This window comes from Lentinus tigrinus, assembly GCF_003813185.1.
Source record: "Lentinus tigrinus ALCF2SS1-7 unplaced genomic scaffold L226scaffold_13, whole genome shotgun sequence".
NCBI classification, from domain to species: Eukaryota; Fungi; Basidiomycota; class Agaricomycetes; order Polyporales; family Polyporaceae; genus Lentinus; species Lentinus tigrinus.
This window is the reverse complement of record NW_027137922.1, coordinates 283,565-305,706: the sequence shown is the minus strand read 5'-3', so window position 1 is coordinate 305,706 and position 22,142 is coordinate 283,565. Positions and strand designations below refer to the sequence as shown.

The window sequence follows — 22,142 nt, the reverse complement described above, 5'->3', positions numbered from 1 at the left end:
CAGCCAACCCGCTAGTTTGTGCGATTGCCTCGCAAGGCTATTCGATGGTATTCTATTCATTGGGTCAACATGCACGCCGGTTTTTCGCTCCCAGTGTACGAGTGCACCCTCGCTTCCGTGGAATGTGGAAGATTCGGTCACCTTGCTGATCACGTACGCCATCGGACTCCACAGTCGCTCGTCGCTAGTCAAAAACCTCTTGCACGTTGCGCCTCCCCGTTGCGCCTCCCCAGAGCCCCGGTCACGGACTCCCAGCTTCCTCTCCCCCTTGCCCCCCAGACGCTCACCCATCATGACCGTTGTAGACGAGACGTGAGTCCTCGTCTCCGGGCTGCGCTTCACGTGTTCAACCGCTTTCTCGTCAGTATGGGAGCACTCCTTATTGGAGTCATCCTCTCGGGCATGTGAGTGGTCTCTTGGTATGTTTCAGCTGAAGCGAAACTCATCGAGATTACCACGCCACCCATCAGATTCTATGGCAGTAAGTTTCCTTGTAATGTTTGCGACTTTGACGTCGGTCGCTGACGAAATGACAGTCTCCTGCTCGCAGATTTACTACTACTTCACGCGGTACCAGAACGATTCGCGCAGCTTGAAGATGCTGGTCCGTTCTTCGCCACCGCCGTGAGCGGCAGTCACTGACAGTCTCGACAGGTCTTCTCCGTCTGGGCATCCGACTCCATCCACCAGGCAAGTTGTTCGGTCGGTATTCTGCAATCATGGCTGACTAGATACACATGCAGGCTCTAATCTCGCATAGCAGTATGTTGGTCAGATTTTTGCCCGTATATGTTCCTTACGGTCTTTTTTTCAGTATACTGGTACTTGATCACAGAGTACGGCAACCCCGTAGCTATGTCCATGCTCAACAAGTGAATAGCGCGGACCCTCTTTCGGTACCTTTCCTTCACCACTGACGTTGTTACACAGGACCATTGTCGCGGAGGTGCTCTTCAACGTGAGTCACTTGGAACTCCATTGTCCGCGACGTGGCTCATGAGTTGTGACAGGCGTTTACTGGGCTCTTTGTCCAAAGGTACTTCCATTGCTCTAGCTGCGCGCAACCTTCTGAGTGCCCTTCTCCAGTTTCTTCGTTGTTCGGGTATGGAAACTGAGCGAGAAGAAGCTGTATCTCGTTGTCCCAGTGGTACGTCTATTCGCACGGGTCTCAATTCTGTGCAAGTAGCTCAACCGTCCCACGTAGGCCATACTGGTCGCTGCTGAGTTCGGTACGTCTCAGAATCTAGAGGTCCAACGGACGCTGACACTGAATTTGGGGTACAGGTGTGTCCGCGACGTACACCGCCAGAGCGTGAGCATTCCCTTCAAGCGGAGAGATTTGTCTGCTGACTAAACCTCCGCTCTAGTTTCTGGCTGCGTACATTCAACGACCTTGCCGAGCTGCGGGTGCGTACCTACTGTCGCTAGTCATCGACATCGAACCAGCTGCTGATATACTTTCGTACCGCCTAGGGACTTTCGATCTGCATGAACGTCTTCGCCGCGGCAGCAGACGTAGCCATTGCGGCCATCTTGTGTACCATATTGCACACCTCTCGCACAAACTTCTCCAAGTCCAATACGCTCATTAACAAACTCGTATGTTGTCTCGTCGAGCAGCGTACTGTGGCTGCGCTGACATTTCGTGCTGTAGATTGTCTTTGCTGTCAACACCGGTCTCTTAACCAGGTTCGTTTGATCTTTACCCCTCGGAGTCCTGAGGGTGGACTGTCTAACTGCTCCGACAGTGTCTGCGCCTGCATATCCTTGATCACGTTCTTCGCGATGCCAGGCGCTTTTATTTACATCCTTTTCTACTTCCTCATCGGCCGCTGTACGTGATCATACCCTTCGTGCATGTCACAGGAATGTTCACTCGCATCCTCACTTTAGTGTACTCGAACTCGCTCATGGCCACACTCAACGCCCGCAAGAGCCTCCGCGAAGGCTCTGCGAACGACGTCTCGCTCTCCCTACGCGACATGCAACCCGCGACAACAATGCTGAATGGACCGGGGGTGCGTTGTCCACCCCTCGCTTCGTCTCCACTATGACTGACCGGCTGCTCGACATTAGCGCCGCGGCGAGGGCATCGCCATCCGCATCGACACCACGAAGGAATCGCGGCACGACGGGGATGCGGACCAGGACCACGACGTGAGTGTTCCGTTCGGCGCACCGCGCAGGTGTTCGCTGATGGTGTGGCACTGAGCTAGCAATACAAGTTCGACAGCCAGGACAAACACCCCGTCGAAGAGGTGTGAGCGAGGAGGGGCTCAGGCAGCTTGTCGAGGCGTCCCTGGGCCCGTGGGTGTTGGTCGATCCTGGCCGTGACTCGGTCATCGAGGTGCACTAAGTCCAACGATCACCGTATAGTGCGTTGTGTGCGAGGCGTTGAGGAATGGTTAAAGCATCTAGTCGTAGGAATATGATACCCCTACTTGTGTCACTGTCTTTTTGGTTTGTTGGTGCGAGGAGCACTGTGTAGTTATATGCTTTGTTTACCGGTACATACTTGCGAAGATTTGGTTGCTTACGGTTCGGTTGTACTGCACATAGATAGCGCTGTCACCATACAGCAATTCTCATGAAATTCATCGGTCAGCCTGTGGTATTACACGTATTATTGAATTCTGTCACTCCACGCGCACTGTGTGGTGAACAGAAGGCCTGCTGTAATGGACATATACCACTGCAAGGGTGACGGCACACACTCCCATGAGGGTAATGATGGGACACATCTCAGTCGCTGCTGTATTCTTCGATATCCATGTCCATGCTTTCCTCGCTGCCATCGCTATCACTGTCATTGCCATTTTGACCTTGAGTGCCATTGATCGTGTTTCCATTGGTGGTCGCTGCGAGAGGTGTCTGAGACCTTGAGGAAGGGGAACTTGAGGTATGTTCGCACCTTGTCCGGACGCCTTCCGGTCTTCTAGTAGGATGTTGCGCATAGATTCCTTCATTCCAGTAACGAAGGAAGGGTCCTTCAGTAGTCGGACGTCTTGCACGGCCCGTTCCACGATAGGGTACCTACGAAAGACGACGTTACTCGTTGGTGGAGCTACATAACAAATGGCGGCGCACCTGTCCAGTTCTTGCATGATCTCCCGAGAGACATTCGCCTCAGGCATGTACTGAAGCTTAGGGTCCGAGGCGAGCTTCTCCTTCGCTATGTCGTCCACGCGCGCGAGGAAGGCCGCCACACCCTCCTGCAAGACACCCAAGGGCCGAGGGAAGTCATCCACGCACCGTCCGATGGCTGAGACAAGAAGGACCCACGCTCTGTCGGAATTCCTTCAGCAGCTCCCGCCGGAGGCGGTCAAACTCGCCCGACTTCTTGAACCTGGGACGCCGGAGTCAATGGTCAATGTATGGGCCCCCGCAGTGGCACACAGACGCACTCTTCCACCAGCTGCGTTGGGTTCGTGATAGACATGGTAAGGAACAAGTGAAGCAGCTATGTTACAATCTAGTAGTCCAGGATAAAAGTGAAGCTAGCATCCAGGCCAGGCGTGCAAATGAATCGTCGAAGCCACGGCGGTGAGAAGATGGGAGGTGAGAGCAGGAGGCAAGGTGGCGTCTCACGCCCACACCGCTCGCTCGCGGTCATGATGTTCCCGGTCACCGCGTTCAGCATTTCTGTGCGCATTAAGCTTGTTTTCCACGTCGTACATTGCGAGGGACACGTACTTGACGTTCACAGGTAGGGGACCCGCGCAGTTGTCTCAGTCTGACAGAAGCCAGAGGGCGCGATCTTGACCCCGTCGCGCGCGTGCACCCACCCTTGTCCTCCTACCATGTCCTTCCCTCCCTTGAAGAACGACCTGATACTCCGCGCAGCACGAGGTAAGAAGCCATTGGGTCTGATGCTGGATTGTGTCTCAAACGGAGTACTATCCAGGCGAGGAGACCGAACGTGCCCCAGTATGGGTTATGCGACAGGCGGGGAGATATCTTCCTGGTGAGTACCATCCTCATTTACCACAAGAGAGCATTATCGAGTCTTCGCGTTCGATCACCCTTCAGAGTTCCTCGCTGTGCGCGCCGACCACGGATTCTTCGAGATCTGCCGCACTCCCGAACTCGCGAAGGAAGTCACCCTCCAGCCCATCCGGCGGTACACAGGTCTCATCGATGCGGCCATCATCTTCAGCGACATCCTCGTCGTCCCGCAGGCGTTGGGCATGGAGGTTCAGATGAACCCGGGCCCGCACTTCCCCGACCCCCTCGTTACGCCCGCGGACATCGAGAAGCTCACGAAGGACGTCGACGTCGACAAGGAGCTCGGGTACGTCTACGAGGCGATTACGCAGACACGGCACGCGTTGAACGGAGAGGTGCCCCTCATCGGGTTCTGTGGTGCGCCCTGGACGCTGTTCTCGTACATGATCGAGGGCGGGAGCACGAAGACGTTCCAGAAGTGCAAGACCTGGCTTTTCAAGTACCCGGAGGAATCGAAGGCACTGTTGGACAGGATAGCCGACGTCTGCGTCGACTTCCTCGTAGGACAAGTCAAGGCTGGTGCCCAGGTGAGCATTGACTTACGCCTACCATGACCCGGTAAATTTGAGGCTTACGCTGTATGCCGTTAGCTCTTGCAAGTCTTCGACTCGTGGGCCGGCGAGCTCGCCCCTCACCATTTCGAGGAGTTTGCTCTCCCCTCTCTCAAGCGCATCGCCTCCGGCGTGCGCGAAAAGCTCGCGGCCGCGAACGTCCCCGCCGTACCGATGACACTTTTCCCCAAGGGTGCGAACTCGCAACTCGCCTCGCTCGTGGACGCCGGATACGATGTCATCGGTATTGACTGGTGCATCGACCCCGCGGATGCGCGCAAGTCCGTCGGCGATAAGGTCGCACTCCAGGGCAACCTGGATCCGATGTTGCTGTATGGCGGTCGGGATGCGATTGAGCGTGAGGTGAAGCGGATGTGCGAGCGGTTTAGAGGCGGGAAGGCACCGAAGGCGTGGATATGTAACCTTGGGCACGGTATCACGCCTGGGGTGGATCCCGAAGACTTGCGCTGGTTCTTCCAGTGCGTGCACAAGTATTCGGCAGCATGAGGGGTCATTCGCTCCCGGAACTAAGGAAGAGATGTAATACGCCGTTGTACTCATAGTGTCATTGCTAGACATAACGTTATTGCGGGCAACTCCCCTCGGCTAGAGTGCACTGATTTATAATGCGAATGCATGAAGTAGATGATGCGCAACAGAATGATGTACAGTGTCGGGGTTAACGGAGATGTATGCCCACGATTGACAGTCCTCGTAAATCAGAACATATCATCTCGGGAAATCGGGAAAGCAGGGATGTAACGTACAGAGAGGGAGAGGAGTAGGGAGATTGCAGTATGGACGGTCCACATGATGGGAACGGGATGCAAAGACTGGGACGATGTGCAAAAGAATGGCGATGACAACGACGATGACGATAACGAGGGGAGAACCAATGCATACAAATGACAGCGATAGATATTCACAAATGAAGGTGTAGATGGAGTGAACCAAGCTCGTGTCGACACTGGGTGAAAATAGGGAAAGATATGGGATGTGAGGACACGGGTAAAGATGGTGCAGAGTAGACGATGGGAAGACGACGGTGAAAGCGTACATCCGAAACCAGCTCGGTCAACGCACTGCCTCAGTCCTATGCCACAACATCCGCTGAGCTAAAGCTGCTGCGTCTTCGTCGCACACTCCGCAGACCAGGGCGCTCCGACTTCGAGGCGGGTACGACCCCCGAGGATGCATTGTTGGCGACCCAGGTACCAGACGCCGCCAGAGCGGACTTCGCTATGGCGGCAGCGGCAGCAGGCGACTCCTGGACAGATCCAGTGGAGTTGTGGTGCGAACGTTTGCTTCCCACAAGAGTCGGGAGACGCGACGGCGTTGGGGATCCAGGGTGCCGAGGTCGCAGGGGACGAGAGGTAGTGGTTGCTGGAGCTGATGGGAGAGGGATATCTTTCGAACCACTCGCCGTACCGCGAGCGGAAGTCTCCTTCGTAAGACGAGGGATCTTGTTCGGTAATTGACCGTTCGCCTTGGTAGTCTTGCTGGCGCCGAGCACGTTGCTGACCTTCTTAGCGGCCACGGTGGCTGCTGACCGCGTAACACGAGTGGGGCGCTGCTCTGAGGCAGGAGCTCGTTGAGAGGCTGACCGTGCGGAGGCTGGCTTGACTTTGTTTCGCCGTACAGGCGCGGGTGCAGCACCGAGCGCAGGTAGCACGTCGTCGTCCTCCGCATCCGAGTCGGACGCAACTCTCTTCGCTGCCGGAGTCTTTCGTGGCTGACCTGGAGGAGCAATTGCATACGCCTTCGCAGCTGCAGCAGCGACGTGTTTGCTGGGCGTGACGGGAGGTACAGGCGCCGGACCATTCGACGCCATCACAACCGTTGTCGTCGTGGTCTCCGAGAACACGTCCATTTCGTCTTCGGTCTCCGCAGGAGGAGTAACAGGGGCAACAAGCTTGGTGGCTGTGAAGATAGACGTTTGTTGGAGTTTGCGCATCTCGTCTACTGCCGCCCATTTCGTCCACTCCAGTTGCTTGAGGTACATGTACTGTTGCTGCGGTCCGACAACGCTGCCCGGACGAACGATACGCATGAACGCGATAGCTTCCGATGCCGTGAAGCCATACTTCCAGATGAGGTACGCCCCAATGAGAGTACCCGTCCTACCCAAGCCTGCTTTACACTAAGCGAGTCATGAGTCAGTGGTTACGGAAGCTTCTATTATCTATACTCACATGCACTGCGACTACTCCGCCGCGTTCAATTACCTCGTCCGCCATGTCTATGAACTTCCGTACAATTTCATCTGTAGGATTCGTGCCGTCGTCGAAGTACAGCTCCACGTGCTCGATACCACGATCACTGAAGAGCTGGGAATCGTAGAGGGGATTATTGAGTCGTACGACGAGTTTGACTCCTTGCCTCTCGAAGTATTCCAAGCAGTTCTGAAACGGTGTCGGGAGCTTTCGTTGCAAAGCTACCGCCTTCGTCGGCGAACTAGGCGGTACGATTGCCTGATTCTCCTGCTCTCTCTTGTCCTTCTCCCGCTTGATCCATGCGGGGTCGACGGGCGAGGCGAATGCGATGAAATTGGGTGTTAACCAGTTCCAGTCTCCGTTCTCCACCTTCTCGTAGAACTCGTAGTCCACGATATCGAACTCGTTCATGTCGCATAGACCATTCTGCATGGCCTTGTAGATGCCCCAGAGACAATCTTGTATACTGAGATTGAAGTCCGAGCGCCCTCTGCCAGCGTCTCGGAAGGGCATGAATTCGATTTCTGCGATAGGATGGAAAGCCTCCCATGGCGGTCGTTGTTGAACGATCATCTGCAGCACATCAGCGGGAGCCGCCGGAGGCACACAAAGTAAGGTACTCACCACGTACAACGCCATCAAGAGAGCGGCATTTGCCTTCTTGCGAGGATCGCTTGACGAGTAGAGTACTATGCGATGGGAGATAATGGCGGGGTCCTGGACGGACATGGGGTCGTGTGAGGGAGGGAGCCAACACGCCATGAGTGACATACCTGGAGTATCTCGTGAATCAGGATGCATGCCTTGTACACCATTGCCAGGTTCAGCGGGCCCCAGTCCTGGAAGAACGAGAGATACAGCAGTTGATCGTCGATCGTGAAGTACCAGTATCGCTCGTCGTCTTCGGGCGTGGTTGAGGACGATCCCCTGGGCACTCCCCGCACATCCGGGACGTTGACGGGGTCCTTCGCCAACTCATTGAGCACTTCATGTCTTGGTGCCGGATGGGGGAAGGAGGTAAAGTATAACCTGTACCAAAACCACCGTGGTCAGTAACCTGGTCGTCGCGATCCCTGGGAACGGGAGGACCGACCTTCCCCCGAAATGACAGAGTGGCTCGCAAGGCAATGGCATCGGCGGTGGTAGGTGGTTACGCAGGGTAAGCGAGGGCGTAACCGGGCACGAAGAGGGGACTAGGACCAGCGGGAAGGGTGGAGGCTCAGAAGCAAGAGGTGGTCGCGCGACAGACCGACTGAGCGAGTTCAGTTCGTCTGGCAGCACGGGGTCACGTGACCGACACGCGGTATCCTCCCCTTTACGGGCGCGTTTCGCGTCTCCTTTCTATCCCGTTAGAAGGACAACGAATCAGTTATTCGTTGTTGGCATGCGGTAGAATGGCTATGCTGTTGCACGGAAAGGACACTTGACCGGCAGATGTCCACCTGCGCTGCTGGAGAACCATAATTGCCAGCTACCGCTACTGCGTGCGTTCGGCGCGGACAAGAGCTACCCAGTCCACCAACGTCGGCACCAATGTATTGCGCCCCTCAGAAAACGCAGAGGCTATCGCAGAGAACAACAGCAGAGCATTGAGCAGTACAGAAACGAGGATGTGTTTATGGTTGTTCATGTGAAGCAAACTTGTGGGATTCGGAAGACGCTCAGAAGACGTGACGCGTGCTCGTGAGAGCACCGACGAGCGCTAACGCGTGAGCAGGTGGGCGCGTCAGAGGCGGCCATCGCTCTCATCCTCTACCTCCTCGCCCTCGACTGTCTGCTTTACCCAGAATCTATCCGGACGGCACATTTTCATTCGTCAGATTCTATTGCTGCCAGGCTTCAAATTGTGAGGGCGTCATGCCGGACAATCAGATTTTCAAGGTGAAGTCCCTGCTCATTTCAGGGCGTCGCATTGCTCATTGTCGCAACGCTCTGATCCACCTAGGCCACATACAGTGGTATACCTGTTTACGAAATGTACGAACTATGACGCGTTTGACGCGCTCTGTGGTGCTGAGATGAATGGCAGGATGTGCAAAGGCGTCGCTGTGATGCGGAGGCGATCCGACTCATGGCTGAACGCGACTCAGATTCTCAAGGTGGCCGGGTTTGACAAGCCGCAGAGGACGCGTATCTTAGAACGGGAGGTGCAGAAGGGAGAGCACGAGAAGGTGCAAGGCGGTTATGGCAAGTACCAAGGTAAGCTGCACAATACCGGCCCCTTTGATCGGCCGCATGGGCTAACGTTGTCAAGGTACATGGATTCCCCTTGACAGGGGACTTGCCCTCTGCAAGCAATATGGATGCGAATTGCCCCTGCGCCCCATCGTTGACTTTCAACCGGATAACACGAGCCCTCCTCTTGCCCCCAAGCACTTGATCTCCGCTCAGTCATCCAAGGCGAGCATACGTCGTGGTGGTGAGCTAACGAGAGACTCTGTCATTAGCACAAGGTCCTCAAAACCAAAACGAACAGTACAGGACGGTGATGGGACTGACGTCGAGACTCTTTCCGTGCGCGGGTCAGAAGATGGCACAATGACTCCTTCACCTTCCGAAGCATCATCCAGCTCGCGAACACCTTCACCCATTCGGAGCAGCCCTGGCCCTTCCGCGTCTATATCAAACGCGATGGACGAGGACGAGCGATCGCCGTCCCCCATGCCGAGTAGGAAACGGAAACACAGGCATGTTAACGAGGAAGAAGAAGAGGAGGATGAAGGGTACGGCGCGAATGGTGCAGACCTGGGGGCGTACGGTGACCAGATTCTGGAATACTTCATCTCCGACTCCAACCAGATACCCGAGATCCTCATTAACCCTCCTCCCACCTTCGATCCGAACATGGCCATTGACGACGATGGACATACGGCGTTGCACTGGGCTAGCGCCATGGGTCGCATTCGCATAGTCAAGCTGCTGCTTACTGCCGGCGCGGACATCTACAAGGTGAACAAAGCGGGCCAGACGGCATTGATGCGGAGCGTTATGTTCGCGAACAACTATGACGTCCGGAAGTTTCCTGAGCTCTATGAGCTCCTCCACCGCTCGACTCTGAACATCGACAACAGCAATCGAACCGTGTTCCATCACATCGTCGATGTCGCCATGTCGAAGGGCAAGACTCACGCCGCGCGATACTACATGGAGACAGTCCTGCAGCGACTCGCTGACTACCCACGGGAGCTCGCAGACATCATCAACTTCCAGGACGAGGACGGGGAGACCGCGCTTACCATGGCTGCTCGGTGTCGGAGTAAACGCCTGGTGAAGCTATTGCTTGATCACGGGGCGGACCCCAAGATCGCGAACCGCGATGGGAAGACGACCGAGGACTACATCCTCGAAGACGAACGCTTCCGCTCATCCCCCGTTCTCCCTGCTCGCCCATTAACATTCCGCAATCCCGATGGTACGACCAGCAACGGCTCCACCACCTACGCACTCCTGACACAAAGCGAGCGTCCGTCCCTACACTACTCCGTAACAGGTCAGAAAGCAGCCACGCGATGTGTTGGAGACATCACCATGATGCTCGACAGCCTCGCAGCCGCATTCGACCAGGAGTTGAAGGAGAAGGACCGCGACCTTACTCAGGCGAACGCGCTCCTCAACAACATCCAGTCCGAGATCCTTGAATCGCAACGAACCGTGACCCACTTGAAGACGCAGGCGCAGGGACTTCCAGCCGTGCAGCAGACGGTGGCGCAGCTCGAGGAGGATCTCCGAGCCAAGATGGGAAAGCGGTTCCGGCTGGGCTGGGAGAAGTGGGTGAAGGACGAGGAGGAACGTGAGCGGGGAATCCGTGCAGCGTCTGGCGGGCAGCTCGTCTCCGCAGGCGAGCCCATTTCGGACCTGCTCGAGTTGCACGCGAACATCCCCACAGACCCGGAGGAGCTGCGGAAGGAATGCGAGAGGTTGCGAGAGGAATTGGCGGGGCACCGGACACGGCGGAAAGGCATGTTCGACGACCTCGTCAAGTTCCAGGCGGAGGCGGGGACCGGTGGGAGGATGGCGGAGTACCGACGGCTCATCAGTGCGGGGTGCGGGGGCATTCCGCCAGAAGAGGTCGACGGCGTCGTCGGCATGCTACTAGAGGTGCGTGGGCAGCTGCCTTCTTCTATGCCTGTGTCTCACATTCACGTTGTGCAGACGTTGGAGGCGGAAGAGCCGAGTTCATCTACGGCGTGGAACGGCACCGCGCGAGCAGGGTTACCGGTCAGCTGAGTGTAGCAGATATGTTGTATTCTAGTTTATCGTGTATTGCTTTGGGTATCTCGAAGCTCGCTATCGTTGATGTTTCTGTTGTGCAATACTCCGGCGTGAAAGCCAATGCTTCCTCTGGGGAGATGTTGGGAGTCTGCGATGCGTCGTGTGGGGAGTTGGACGCGGTCGCGTGCGCGCGTACTCGCGCTTATGTAAGGCGCTTCTGGAAATTCTGAGCAAGGTCCTCGGTGTCACGCTGGACGTCTTCAAGTTCCAGCGACTTGTGCAGGACCCACCTCCGAGTCCGCCGTCTCACTCCCAGTCTCTTGCTCTCGCTTTCGTGGACTGGATCCAACGGCGCCATGTCTATCACCGCGCGTGAGTTGGCCTATGCGGCCAAGACGCAGATCTTCACGCGCGACTTCCGACACTTGCTGCCCGTGCCGCGCTTCCTCATCCGTGGACCGTTCTTGCCGGGGCAGTCAAGGCCAAAGGATACGAAGTTGAAGGACAGGATCAAGTACTGGAACATTGTCCCCGGGGACTTCGTGAAACTGCGCGGTGACTCGAAGGGTACTGTGCACGAAGTGCATAAGATCAACAAGTTGACCAATAGGGTGATTTTGAAGAGGGAGATCAACAAGGCGGTAAGCACCTTGCATGGCTCTCATGAGTATTGGACCTCATCATCACGTCGTTGGTTGTTGGGACGGGTAGGGCTATGTGCCGGATGCGCAATCAGGGACTGGCGTGTCTGTGCCGTATTCGCAATGCCAGCTGCTTGTCGGAAAGTACGAATACCCGCCCGAGGGTAGCTCTACTGACCCCAAGGTCCAGAAGTGCGTGTCATTTGTTACTGACGGTGCTTTTTATCCTGATTGTTTCGCTCAGTGTCTTCGCGACACGTCTTACCATGTCCCAGCCCTACTTCAACCGGAAGGGAGGTTATTGGATTTGGAGACGATACGCGGTGAACACGTCGCCGAAACTTCCCAACTATTCCGCGGAAAAGTTCTCGTCTATCAGGATACCGTGGCCGAAGACAACCGCCGTGACTCGGCCTGAACGTGCGTGTCGTCTCTTCGTTGTATTGATATGTGCTCACCTTTGTCCAGCGAGTGCGTACGACACCGTTGAAGCTGTCGTCAACGAAGTCACCTACACACCTCCGCCCTTGCCATCCACCCTTATGTCTCCTGCCCCTCGTGTTCCCTCCGAACACGAGTATATTACCTCCCTCTCAAAACCGGAGAAGGTCTCGCTTCCCAGGGAATCGCCCGTGGAGGTCAACCTCCAAAAGGAGCTGTCAAACCCCCACGGCCGCGCCAAGAAGCAGGCCCGCTGGCAGGCGCATCAGGCCCGCACGAAGGCGCTCCTGCAGGAGTACATCCAGGCCGAGTACGCGAACCTTGCCGGGCGCACACGGCGCGAGGCGCGTGCGGAGGCGACGTGGAAGTGGCAGCAGCGGCTCGCGCAGGACCGCAAGGAGGAGCTCAAGCGGAGATGGCGGAACCGCGGCGCGGAGGCACGGCTGGAGCGCAAGGCTCAGCGCAAGGCCCGCAAGATGGCGAAACGCAACGAGAAGCTGCGCAACCTCGTGCTCGCGGACGAGCCGAACCAGTTTGTCCCGTCTTCGAGCAAGCCCACTGCGTCGGCGTAGAGTTTGGTGGAGTGTGGCTGATGTGTTATTGTATGTATCGTGCGGACGGCCTTCAGCGGGCACGCCGTGCGAGGTAATCCATGCTGTCTAGCTCATCTACTTGTCGCAAGTCTCGTTGACCTGCGAGTGACCCACATCGCATAACGATAGAATACCGGTCGGCATTTGTTGACGGCTCTCGGTCCCGGGCGGTAAACGGAGGATTCTAATGAAGAGCCTTTCCGCGATATACGTAGCTCAGTCCGTTCGGTATCGGCGTGTCGATGTCCACGACTAGGGTGCAAAGCGAAGTGAAACCAGGCTGGAACCCACAAAACCTCCCGACGCCGTTCGGGCGTCGTGAAACACCGTCCGGAGATTCGACCTTGAGGAGCCGTTGGCGAACTTAGAATCCCTCACTCGCCTTGTTATTGCCATGTGTGTAGATGGGGGCGACTGCACGGGTTTGACACCATGGCCTTTGCCCCAGCTAGCCTCTGCAACTGCGGGGAGCACCAGGCGTTGGTGAGAGATCGTCCTCGAAGGAGCCCTGATCGGAATACTAAAAAAGGAAGCTTAGGGAGCGGAGGGCGGCAGTGATTGGCTGACAGACAGCTGACACAGCACGGTCGTCCGTTCCGTCGTGCGCCAGCCCCACGAACCATCATGCGCGCGAGTGGACTCTCTATGTCGTATATAACCTCCGGCGAATTCGCCGTCTGCTCCCTGTCTCTCCAGCTTCCTCATAGACCAGCCTAGCTGCCCAGGACATAGCACGATGGCTACAAACAATTCTGAGACGATCACGCTCAACGACGACATCGAGAAGACCGGACAAACGCCCAAGCAGGTTCCGGACCCAGAACCTGAGGTCGAGCGGCGACCCTCTGCAGGGTCGGTTGACTCCTCAGACCCGTACTGCTGTTCGCTCGCGCCCGAGGACGATCCAAAGCAGCTGCCGGCATGGAGGAAATGGCTCGCGGTGATTGTGATCAGCACGTCGTCGCTGTGTGCGACGTTTGCCTCGTCTGTGGTGCGTCATATCTCCGCATATTCTCTTTTTGCTCGACTCCGGGATTCACGGACTGCGTCCAATGTCGTTGATGTTACTGTAGGCGGCGTTCACGGAGACGGGGCTGGCACAAGACTTGCATACCGTCCATGAAGTCACGATCCTCAGTATAAGTCTGTACGTGCTGGGGCTCGGCATTGGCCCGCTCGTCATGGGCCCGCTCTCTGAGCTCTACGGCCGGAATATCATCTACCGCATTTCCTATGTCCTCTTCTTCGCGTTCACCTGGCCAACAGCGTTCCCTCCTGATATGGGTACGTACGCTGCAACTGTAATGCATGCGCGATGAAGACTGACACACTCGGGTTTCAGCAACATACCTCGTCTTCCGGTTCATAACAGGCCTTTGTGGGTCCGCCTTCCTCAGCGTAGCTGGGGGAAGTGTTAGTGACCTCTTCGACAATCACACCGTTGCAACGTGAGTTGTGGCGTTGCCTGGTCAGGAGCGCGTACTGATAGCAGGGACACAGACCTATGGCTGTCTATACGATCTCTCCCTTCATCGGTCCCGTTGTTGGTCCACTCATTGGAGGGTATGTGTTCTACACCGACCATGACCGTGAGACCGCATGCTGACTTGCTCTCTTGCAGATTCATCGTGCAAAACACCGATTGGAGGTGGTGCTATCGAGTGCTGCTCATCTGGCAATTCGTTCAGATCATCCTTCTCTACACTTGTGTTCCAGAGACATACGTTCCTGTGATTCTCAAGCACAAGGCGCGAAAGTATGTTCTCCTCCGGTCTCTTATGCATGCTGTAGACGATTGATGGATCCGTTATACAGGTTACGCAAGGCTGAGAGTGAAAAGTACTACGCCCCGATTGAAGTCCAGAAGCATAGTTTGTTCCGCATGATCATGTTCAGTGTATACACGCCCTTCAGTAAGTGTGTTGGTGCGTGTCTGGTTATGACGTGCTTACATTATCCCTTCAGAGCTCCTTTTCTTTGATCGCATGGCGCTGCTCTTGGATATGTGGTATGTTGTATCATCCATTGAATTGATTCGGACGCAGCATATATTGATTGCCGCTTAGGTCTGCACTCCTTCTCGGGATCCTATATCTGGCATTCCAGGCATTCCCCATCATCTTTGAAGAAGTACATGGGTTCAATGTCCAATCCACTGGTCTCGCCTTCCTGGGTATTGGTGTCGGCATGGTCATCGCTTTGGCCTCGCAACCATACTGGAATTGGGTGTTCAGACGTGAAGCAGAGAAAAACAACGGCCATCCTCCACCGGAGGTGCGCCTGCTCATTGCGCAAGTTGGCGGCGTATTGGCCCCCATAGGTGTGCCCTCTCGTTATATGTTACTTGACAAAAGTTGACAAGGCCTGCAGGGCTCTTCATCATGGCGTTCACGACGTATAAACATGTGCACTGGATCGGACCCATCATCGGATCGATTCCCTTTGGCACGGGAACGTGCTTCATCTTCACGGGTGTGTTCACGTATCTCGTCACGGCCTACCGGCCTATCGCTGCGAGTGCAATGGCGGCGAACAGTGCGATGCGTTCGACATTTGCCGCGGTCTTCCCACTGTTTGCGGCGCAGATGTATCACAGGCTAGGGACGGTCGGCGCTACCGCATTGCTTGCCGGGCTGACCACTCTCATGGCACCTCTTCCGTGAGTGCCCGATTGCTTTGCTTGCGGGGCATGGGATATTGACTGTGCATCTAGATTCATCTTCTACAAAATCGGAGCAAGGCTGCGCGCGAACTCGCGGTTTGCGGCGGCATAAACTCTCCTGCAGCTGTTTGGTTTCCACTCACGCACATACTAGTCACGACATCTTGACGACCTGGACATATCGTACATCAACCTAATAGTCGATAGACTGCAGCAGTTGGTCCATGTAGCTATACCCTTGTGCAATATCTGAAGTTCACATTTTTTGCTGTCAGCGCTGACATCGGGTGCGATCGCGATGTGTGTCGGAAAACATCGGCGATGGCGGAAGTTTGTTCCGCCAGGGACATGGCGGGGATTGGGCAGGGGGCGCGCGCCTAAGAGCGAGGCCCGATCATTGGCTGTGGGGAGACGCCGACGAGTGCGAGACGTTCTGCGCGGTGATTGGCGGGTGAGTGGTTCGCTGTGCAGGCCGCCAACCGGGCTTCATCCGGGCAAACAAATTTCGGATGGCGGTTGCCCGTTGCGGCCGACGTGGCAGGAGCATATAAGCACAGCGAACGCGGGGGTCCGCTCGTCTTCCCACGCATCTCTACGCTCGACCACCACCATGTCCCTCCTTGCCCGCTCCGCTGTTGCCCCCCTCCGCCAGGTCGCCGTCCGCGCTCGTGCGGCCCCCGTGCGCTCCATGCACGGCGAGTACAAGGTGCGTCCCGTCCCCCGAGCCGTGCAGCGTGCCCTCCAGGCCGCTGACCCTCGTCCCGTTTACCAGCACATCCCCTTCGACTACGAGAAGAAGGGTCTCTTCGGTGCCAAGGTCGCCGCATACCTCATCTCTGGCTTCGCCGTCCCCTTCGTCGCCGCATACTACCAGCTGTACGTGTTCACCATGCTTCATCGTCGTGGACGAGGTCTGACGTGCTGTGCAGGAGCAAGTCCGCTGGCGCGTCATAGATTGCGCCTAGCATGCACTTATTGTAGACCACCTAATTTGTATCCGGCATACCTTTAGAATTAGATGGACGGGCTTTTGTAACATATCTTACGATGTGTGATTACGCAAGGTGTGGTGCCATGCAGGAGTAAGTGATGCTAGATCGTGCCATACATGAGCATCTGAGGTCATTCCTCGTTCACGGCGTCCATCAAGTCCTCGACCTCTGCTTCCGACGCTTCATCTTCCTCTTTCTTCGATGCCGGCTTCTCTGCAGGCTCCTTCTCCTTCTTGGCGGGAGTCTTCTTCTGGTCGGCGGCGGCGGTCTTGCAATTGCAGGTCCGCGACAGGAAGTCTGGGTGGTTTGCGAGAAAGTCGAGTGCCCCGAGCGTAGCCTTGCGTGTCGAGACGGCGTTTGATGCGTCGACTACGCTCGCAATGACTTGGCCATGGACGACGACTGTAGTGAGATGTCAGCGTCTGTGTATCATAATGCTACTGTACCACTCACCCTCCATATGCACAAGCTGGTTTTGTTTCTCAGCCGGCCGTTTGACAACTGCGTTATTCACACATCCTTCTGCCTGCAGGAATTCCAGTAGTGTGGTCTTCGGGTTGCCCGACAATGTCTGCAGACGGATGTGCGCCTCGATAAACGGCTTGTAGACGTTCTCGAAGAAGTTGCCCACTCCCGCCTCGAAGAAGTCGTCCGACACGTACAGCGCCCCAAGCATCGACTCAACGACATCCGCCAAGCACTGCAGAGTTGCTCAGCAAGGAGAGTCAAACCTTGGGTACTCGCGGACAGACGTACCTTGGGTGCCGCGAGCGGCAATTCGATCCAGTACTGGCCGGGCAGCCGGTTCTCTCGTGTAGCGAGGTCGTACTCCTTCTTCCGGAGCTCTTCCATGAAGTCCACGTATTTCTGAATAGAGCTGCTTAGATCGTTGGCGGTCCCTTGCAGGTACTGATGCAGGCCGATGTGGACGCAGAATGCGGCCAGCGTCTCGTTCGAGACCATCGCTGACTTCAAGAGCGACATGCCGCCGGGGCCCAGGTATGGGTATCGTTCCCAGACCCAGCGTGCGACCACTGTGAATGCGGTCAAATTCTACATGAATCGTCGAGCGTCAGCGCAGCACTTACGAAAGTCGAGAACAGCATCCCCCAAGAACTCGAGAGTGTCGTAGCTCTTTCCTTTGACATCCTTGTGGTCGACCTTGGCTGTATGCGACTGGGCGATGTCAGTGACGATTCAAAGAGCGTAGAAGGATGGTATGGCAGGACAAACTCACAAGGGCTTGTCCGACCAACTCTGGCTTTCGGAAGTGCGACCCGAACAGGCGTTCCACGGCTTCGAGCGTAGCGGGTGTTGGGGGAGAGCCGGCGTTCTGGCCGGACGTGCCATGTTCGGCTGCGAGACGTGCGTAATCGGCCCATTGAGCGACATTGGGGACGTTCACCTGCATGACTCTAGCAGTCTGCAGCGCGACTTCGTGGCCCCCAGAAAGGAAGGAAGCAGCGAGGATGGCTTCGACCACGTCGGCGATGGTCTAAATAGATAATCGTCAGATGAACATGTGCGAATAGACTAATTCTCCACCACCGACCTTGTCGCCCAGCCAGATAGTATACAAGTCGTCTGCCTGGCGCTGCTTCTTCGACCGTTTGCCTTTATCCTTCGGCTCCTGCTCCGCCTCCGCCATCTCAACGTCCCCGTCCCCGTCCTCTCGCTTGGTGGCACTGGGGGGCATATCAGAGGCGAGGGGCACCTGCCAGAGCTTCGCGACGAAGCGCTTGTGCTGGATGTACGACGGGAGGCCTATGCGCGCGGCACCCTGTTGGAGGGACTTGTTGCTGATGATGGGCCCGCGCGCGGTGTGCAGCGCGCCGACGTCCGCCCCGGGCATCGTGGCGAAAAGGAAGTTGGAGGCTACGACTTTTAGGAAGGAGTCGCCGAGGAACTCGAGCCGCTCGTAGTCGAACTCTGTCCAGAGGGCGGGCGTGGAGAGCGCGATGTGCAGCTGTTGTTCGAGAATGGCGTTGCGGAAGAGTTTGGCGTTGAGCTCCTTCGTGAGCAGGTACATGTTCATCTTTTCCATGATGGAGGGCATGAGCCAGAGTGTCCGGAACGTGCTGCGTGACCACAATGAGGATGATGAGGATATACGGTCCATCGTTACGCTAGCATCCGACTCACCTCGCTGGGATAGTGAACTTGTAGCAGAGCTCCGGAATGAGATCTGTAACATATTAAATTCGCATGAGATGCATATAGACAGGCAGGGAGAAGCACTCACACTTCAACGGCGGACGACCCGGCGGGGTTGGGGGACCTGAAGTCGGATGTAGGTTGTTGACGGGTGCTGGGATGACCTTCACCTCAATCATGTGCTGGTTCTCATCATCGAGCCCTTGGAAGTCCTTTATCCGCGCCTTGCAGTACTCCAGGAAGTTGGGGTACTCCGCCTCACGCTACGAAAGATGTCAGCACATACCCTTTGATAGCACGCTGAGCAAGCTACTCACTGGACTGTCCTCCGCCTTGCTCAAAGGAGTCAGGTCATGTCTGACCTTCACCAAGAAATAGCGACTGGTGTACTCGACTTGCCTGTCGAGCACTATCGCGTCTTGCGCTCTCTCGTCCAGAGAGGCTATTCCGTCTACAAGGGGAATGGCAAAGTAGTCTGCAGCAAGCTGTACAGCATCCCACGGGATGTGTTCTCCCAGAGACAGCAAGGGCCAATGCGCAGACAGGCTTGAGTGCCAAGTAGAGTCCAGAGGTGCGAAATAGCAGAGCATGTTCCCGACCGGGCATTCCAGAGGCTTGTTCATAAGAGTCTTACTGACGCGCAGGGTGTATTCGTGTAACGCCTTCAGCTGCACGTCAGTGACCTCGATCGGCTCGCCCTTGTAAAAGTGCACTGTGGCGCCGGCCCCAGAGAAGAACACCGTAAACTCTGGAATGAGAGGGAGTGGCGCCCTCGTCAGGAAGAGCACCGGGGCATGTGGCTCGTCGCCCAAGTTTTCTGGCACCACCACGGTGGGATAGAGCACAGTCGGGGGCCCAGACTGCGAGTTGGGCCAGAAGTCGGGGGTTTTGCGCGGATAACCGAACGCGCTCGCTGTCGTCTTCGCCTTCTGTCGATTCGGAGCTTTGGAGGCGAACGACCCTGCGCTCCCGGATTGTGGGAAGTGGCGCACGTTCATGAGACCAACACGGACCAGCTCCTTGCATGCCTGATAGCACGCCTCTCGCCTAGCCTCCCACCTCGAAGCACAGCGTGGCCCGACGATGGTAGGCAAGCGGGTACTCACCGGGAAGGAGAGGGTGTAGTGATAGGTCGCCTCTCCGTGCTCGCCAGGCTGTTCCTCCAATATGAGAGAGACTGTACCGTCATCGACGCCGGAGATAGGATACACTTCCGCTATGAAGCGATAGACCGCCGCCACCGCACCTGACTTGTGAATCCGTGCGCTGGTCGTAGGGTCGAGGATATACTCCACTTCTTCGTCTTCGTCTTCCCCATCAGATGTGTATGGGTCAAAGCTGGTATATATCGTCCGTGGGGGAGTTCCTTCCTGTCCTTGTGCAAGGTCGGCAATCCAGCCACGCACCGCGTCGTCAGAAGTCTGCAGACGCGTCACGATACGCCGGTGCTCGTTGTTTTCTCGCGCGACCATGTAGATCAAGTGAGATTGGCGTCCCTTACTGTGAGCTTGGCTGTAGGCGTACGAGAGTTGGTCTTCGAAAAGGTCGAAGCTATTGCAGCTTGTTCAGCACTCTCGCAGTAGGTCAGCGAAATGAAACCCTCAACTGGATGATCATGCCGGCTGGAGCGATGTCCATGTCTTCGCATGATTTTGTTGAGACCAATAGGTTGTGAATTCCCGCTTCGAAACTTTTCAGGGTCTCGTTCTGTGGCATTCATCAGCTCATGACTATTTCCAGAATTTGGGACACTCACTCCACTCTTGACACCGCGCCAAGACGAACCACACAGAACCGCAGGCCGTAGAAAAGACAACTGAGTGCCGAGCAAGTCGGATAGGACGCGTGCAACGCTTCGGTCCTGAACTAGAGGCGATGCATGTCAGCTCTTGTCTACCAATGCGCTCCTCCGTAAATGGGCTCACCATAGACAACACCTCGGAAGGCGGCGCCATATCTCTCGCATAACTCCAGCATCTGGACACACTTCGCGAGCTTCGGTGTAGCATTGCACGTCCTTGACGATACGTCGATGTCGAGCTTGTCCCCCAGCTTCTCGCTCTCCAGGTTCTCCAGACCAGTTGCGATGGTCGACTCGCTCAGTCCACCCTTTGACAGACTGGTCGTCATGACAGACTTCCAATAGAGGTAGGCAGCGTAGGGTCCGAGTTGAAGGAAAACGCGACAGGCACGACGGTAGTGATGCGCGCGGAACAACGTGCCTTGCGGGTCAGACTTGCGGACTGCCGCAGAGACGTCTGGTTCTGTTTGAGTTGGGCAGTATGGTTCGTACTCGACGACCAACTCCATCGGGCCAGACCAAATGTCTCCTTGCAAATTCCTCGTAGGAGCGACGAAGAACGACCGTGCTTGCAAGGGTGTTTCCAGTCTTGTAAGATCAAGACTCGCCCAGCGATCTATGGAGCTCTGCAGAGTAGCGAAGACCCTAGGGGCAGCTGGCGTTTTGCTGTGGAAGTCCGACATCAGCCGCAACACCGGGTGGGGAGTCACCATAGGCACGACTCTCTGTGCGTCGCTGACGACGACGAGATGTGCATGGGAGAGCTTGATGCTGCCGTCGGCGAGTGAGTCCACTAGCATCTGAACAACTTCAGTCGACAACACGGCAGGGCGGCTGAATGGGCATACATTCGCTGCTACGACGACAATGTCGTTGTAGGTAATACTCGGCCACTGATTCGTCCCTGAGGTGTGCATGGCGACTGTGTATGACCCAACTGAGAAGTCCATATTCTCCAGTTCAGTCGCATACTCAGAGATTGAGAGATTGTCACTGTTGTGAGGTCAGCTTTTGGAACGCATTGAACAGTGTGTGCAACGAGAGACTCTGACTCACTCAACGACGAAGAGGACGACACGGTGTGAATGAGGACCACTGGCAGCTGCAGTTTGCTGTGCGAGGATGCTCTGTGCAATCACGGTCTGAAAGAGGCTGAGCTTGTCTGCGAGAACGTTGAGCACGAATAGCCGAATAGCAATGTCATGCGCCGCACCCTTTTGACTGTCAACCACCGCGAGAACTGCGTACTAAAGTTAGCGATGAACGGTGGCATCACAACCAGTGAACCTGACCATTGCTACGCGAAAGCTCAACAAATGCGGTTTCCGAGGATAAGATTGGCCGGGGGAGCGTCGTCTGTGGTGGAGCAGAACCTGTCCTGCGCTTCTTGGTAGGAGGCTCCAAGTCGGCCGACATGAGCACCGCGTCCGCACTTGAGTGCTCAACTATGTGGCTTTACACAGCAGTGGACGTATCCGAGAACAGAGCTAACCACACTTAGTGGGATGGTTGCCCGTGTGCCGACAAGCAAGCTCTATCGAAGGTACACGTCAGTCGTTCAGTTCGGATTCCGCTTGTTTGGATGATGCACAAACTGGTTTACGTAATATGCTATGAAGGACTGGTAGTATTTGACTGCGTCCTGTACGAGGTTCTTGCAGCAACTTGGGCGAACAAGTACTAGTGTCGGGGGGAGTGACCAAAGAGACGCTCGATCCATGTGATGTTTTATTGCAAGCGCTTATGCAACCTCATGGTGGTCTTGAGCTTGCGGCCCTAAGGACGACCACAAGGGCACGAACTGACCCCAAACCACCTTGCAGGCAGAGAAGAGGTACGTCGATCTTCGCTCACAGACGGAGTTGTGACTATCTATT

General features: G+C 56.1%; 9 protein-coding genes across 9 annotated transcripts; 6 read left to right on the top strand and 3 right to left on the bottom strand.

Moving 5' to 3' along the window:
* Positions 1 to 118: 118 nt before the first annotated feature.
* Positions 119 to 2,450, top strand: L226DRAFT_74988 (uncharacterized protein). Its single transcript, XM_067687216.1, has 19 exons — positions 119 to 312; positions 366 to 404; positions 471 to 481; positions 537 to 604; positions 655 to 690; positions 744 to 762; positions 815 to 872; positions 931 to 958; positions 1,011 to 1,036; positions 1,087 to 1,147; positions 1,205 to 1,229; positions 1,285 to 1,312; positions 1,368 to 1,407; positions 1,474 to 1,599; positions 1,655 to 1,689; positions 1,749 to 1,834; positions 1,894 to 2,018; positions 2,077 to 2,157; positions 2,217 to 2,450. Exons 1-19 carry the CDS (start codon positions 293 to 295, stop codon positions 2,262 to 2,264), a joined length of 960 nt encoding a protein of 319 aa, XP_067535041.1. The 5' UTR covers positions 119 to 292; the 3' UTR covers positions 2,265 to 2,450.
* Positions 2,451 to 2,584: 134 nt separating this feature from the next.
* Positions 2,585 to 3,580, bottom strand: L226DRAFT_535348 (uncharacterized protein). Its single transcript, XM_067680887.1, has 5 exons — positions 3,405 to 3,580; positions 3,283 to 3,346; positions 3,088 to 3,212; positions 2,912 to 3,033; positions 2,585 to 2,858 (listed from the first exon to the last, which is right to left on the bottom strand). Exons 1-5 carry the CDS (start codon positions 3,437 to 3,439, stop codon positions 2,743 to 2,745), a joined length of 462 nt encoding a protein of 153 aa, XP_067535040.1. The 5' UTR covers positions 3,440 to 3,580; the 3' UTR covers positions 2,585 to 2,742.
* A 15-nt stretch (positions 3,581 to 3,595) lies between these two features.
* L226DRAFT_535347 (uroporphyrinogen decarboxylase) lies at positions 3,596 to 5,231 on the top strand. Its single transcript, XM_067680886.1, has 4 exons — positions 3,596 to 3,849; positions 3,905 to 3,964; positions 4,030 to 4,532; positions 4,596 to 5,231. Exons 1-4 carry the CDS (start codon positions 3,801 to 3,803, stop codon positions 5,061 to 5,063), a joined length of 1,080 nt encoding a protein of 359 aa, XP_067535039.1. The 5' UTR covers positions 3,596 to 3,800; the 3' UTR covers positions 5,064 to 5,231.
* A 418-nt stretch (positions 5,232 to 5,649) lies between these two features.
* L226DRAFT_463593 (phosphatases II) lies at positions 5,650 to 7,903 on the bottom strand (the record flags this gene model as incomplete). The annotated part of the gene is made up of 5 exons (XM_067675796.1): positions 5,650 to 6,696; positions 6,749 to 7,342; positions 7,394 to 7,486; positions 7,543 to 7,798; positions 7,863 to 7,903. 5 exons carry the CDS (start codon positions 7,901 to 7,903, stop codon positions 5,650 to 5,652), a joined length of 2,031 nt encoding a protein of 676 aa, XP_067535038.1.
* Positions 7,904 to 8,534: 631 nt separating this feature from the next.
* L226DRAFT_508851 (apses-domain-containing protein) lies at positions 8,535 to 11,053 on the top strand. Its single transcript, XM_067678193.1, has 5 exons — positions 8,535 to 8,650; positions 8,715 to 8,746; positions 8,799 to 8,968; positions 9,024 to 10,867; positions 10,922 to 11,053. The coding sequence occupies exons 1-5, from the start codon at positions 8,627 to 8,629 to the stop codon at positions 10,994 to 10,996; spliced, it is 2,145 nt and encodes a 714-aa protein (XP_067535037.1). The 5' UTR covers positions 8,535 to 8,626; the 3' UTR covers positions 10,997 to 11,053.
* A 191-nt stretch (positions 11,054 to 11,244) lies between these two features.
* L226DRAFT_613309 (uncharacterized protein) lies at positions 11,245 to 12,837 on the top strand. The gene is made up of 4 exons (XM_067686492.1): positions 11,245 to 11,622; positions 11,693 to 11,814; positions 11,867 to 12,042; positions 12,091 to 12,837. Exons 1-4 carry the CDS (start codon positions 11,338 to 11,340, stop codon positions 12,633 to 12,635), a joined length of 1,128 nt encoding a protein of 375 aa, XP_067535036.1. The 5' UTR covers positions 11,245 to 11,337; the 3' UTR covers positions 12,636 to 12,837.
* Positions 12,838 to 13,392: 555 nt separating this feature from the next.
* L226DRAFT_463731 (MFS transporter) lies at positions 13,393 to 15,430 on the top strand (the record flags this gene model as incomplete). Its single annotated transcript, XM_067675808.1, has 10 exons — positions 13,393 to 13,647; positions 13,730 to 13,940; positions 13,999 to 14,104; positions 14,157 to 14,225; positions 14,278 to 14,412; positions 14,472 to 14,569; positions 14,622 to 14,664; positions 14,723 to 14,976; positions 15,027 to 15,315; positions 15,370 to 15,430. The coding sequence occupies 10 exons, from the start codon at positions 13,393 to 13,395 to the stop codon at positions 15,428 to 15,430; spliced, it is 1,521 nt and encodes a 506-aa protein (XP_067535035.1).
* A 28-nt stretch (positions 15,431 to 15,458) lies between these two features.
* L226DRAFT_535342 (uncharacterized protein) lies at positions 15,459 to 16,396 on the top strand. The gene is made up of 4 exons (XM_067680885.1): positions 15,459 to 15,534; positions 15,594 to 16,024; positions 16,091 to 16,194; positions 16,248 to 16,396. The coding sequence occupies exons 2-4, from the start codon at positions 15,929 to 15,931 to the stop codon at positions 16,270 to 16,272; spliced, it is 225 nt and encodes a 74-aa protein (XP_067535034.1). The 5' UTR covers positions 15,459 to 15,534; positions 15,594 to 15,928; the 3' UTR covers positions 16,273 to 16,396.
* A 44-nt stretch (positions 16,397 to 16,440) lies between these two features.
* On the bottom strand, positions 16,441 to 21,065 carry L226DRAFT_463450 (uncharacterized protein; the record flags this gene model as incomplete). The annotated part of the gene is made up of 12 exons (XM_067675791.1): positions 16,441 to 16,712; positions 16,764 to 17,010; positions 17,067 to 17,344; positions 17,399 to 17,486; positions 17,548 to 17,805; positions 17,863 to 18,388; positions 18,453 to 18,495; positions 18,553 to 18,727; positions 18,782 to 20,015; positions 20,071 to 20,171; positions 20,221 to 20,330; positions 20,390 to 21,065. The coding sequence occupies 12 exons, from the start codon at positions 21,063 to 21,065 to the stop codon at positions 16,441 to 16,443; spliced, it is 4,008 nt and encodes a 1,335-aa protein (XP_067535033.1).
* Positions 21,066 to 22,142: the final 1,077 nt, after the last annotated feature.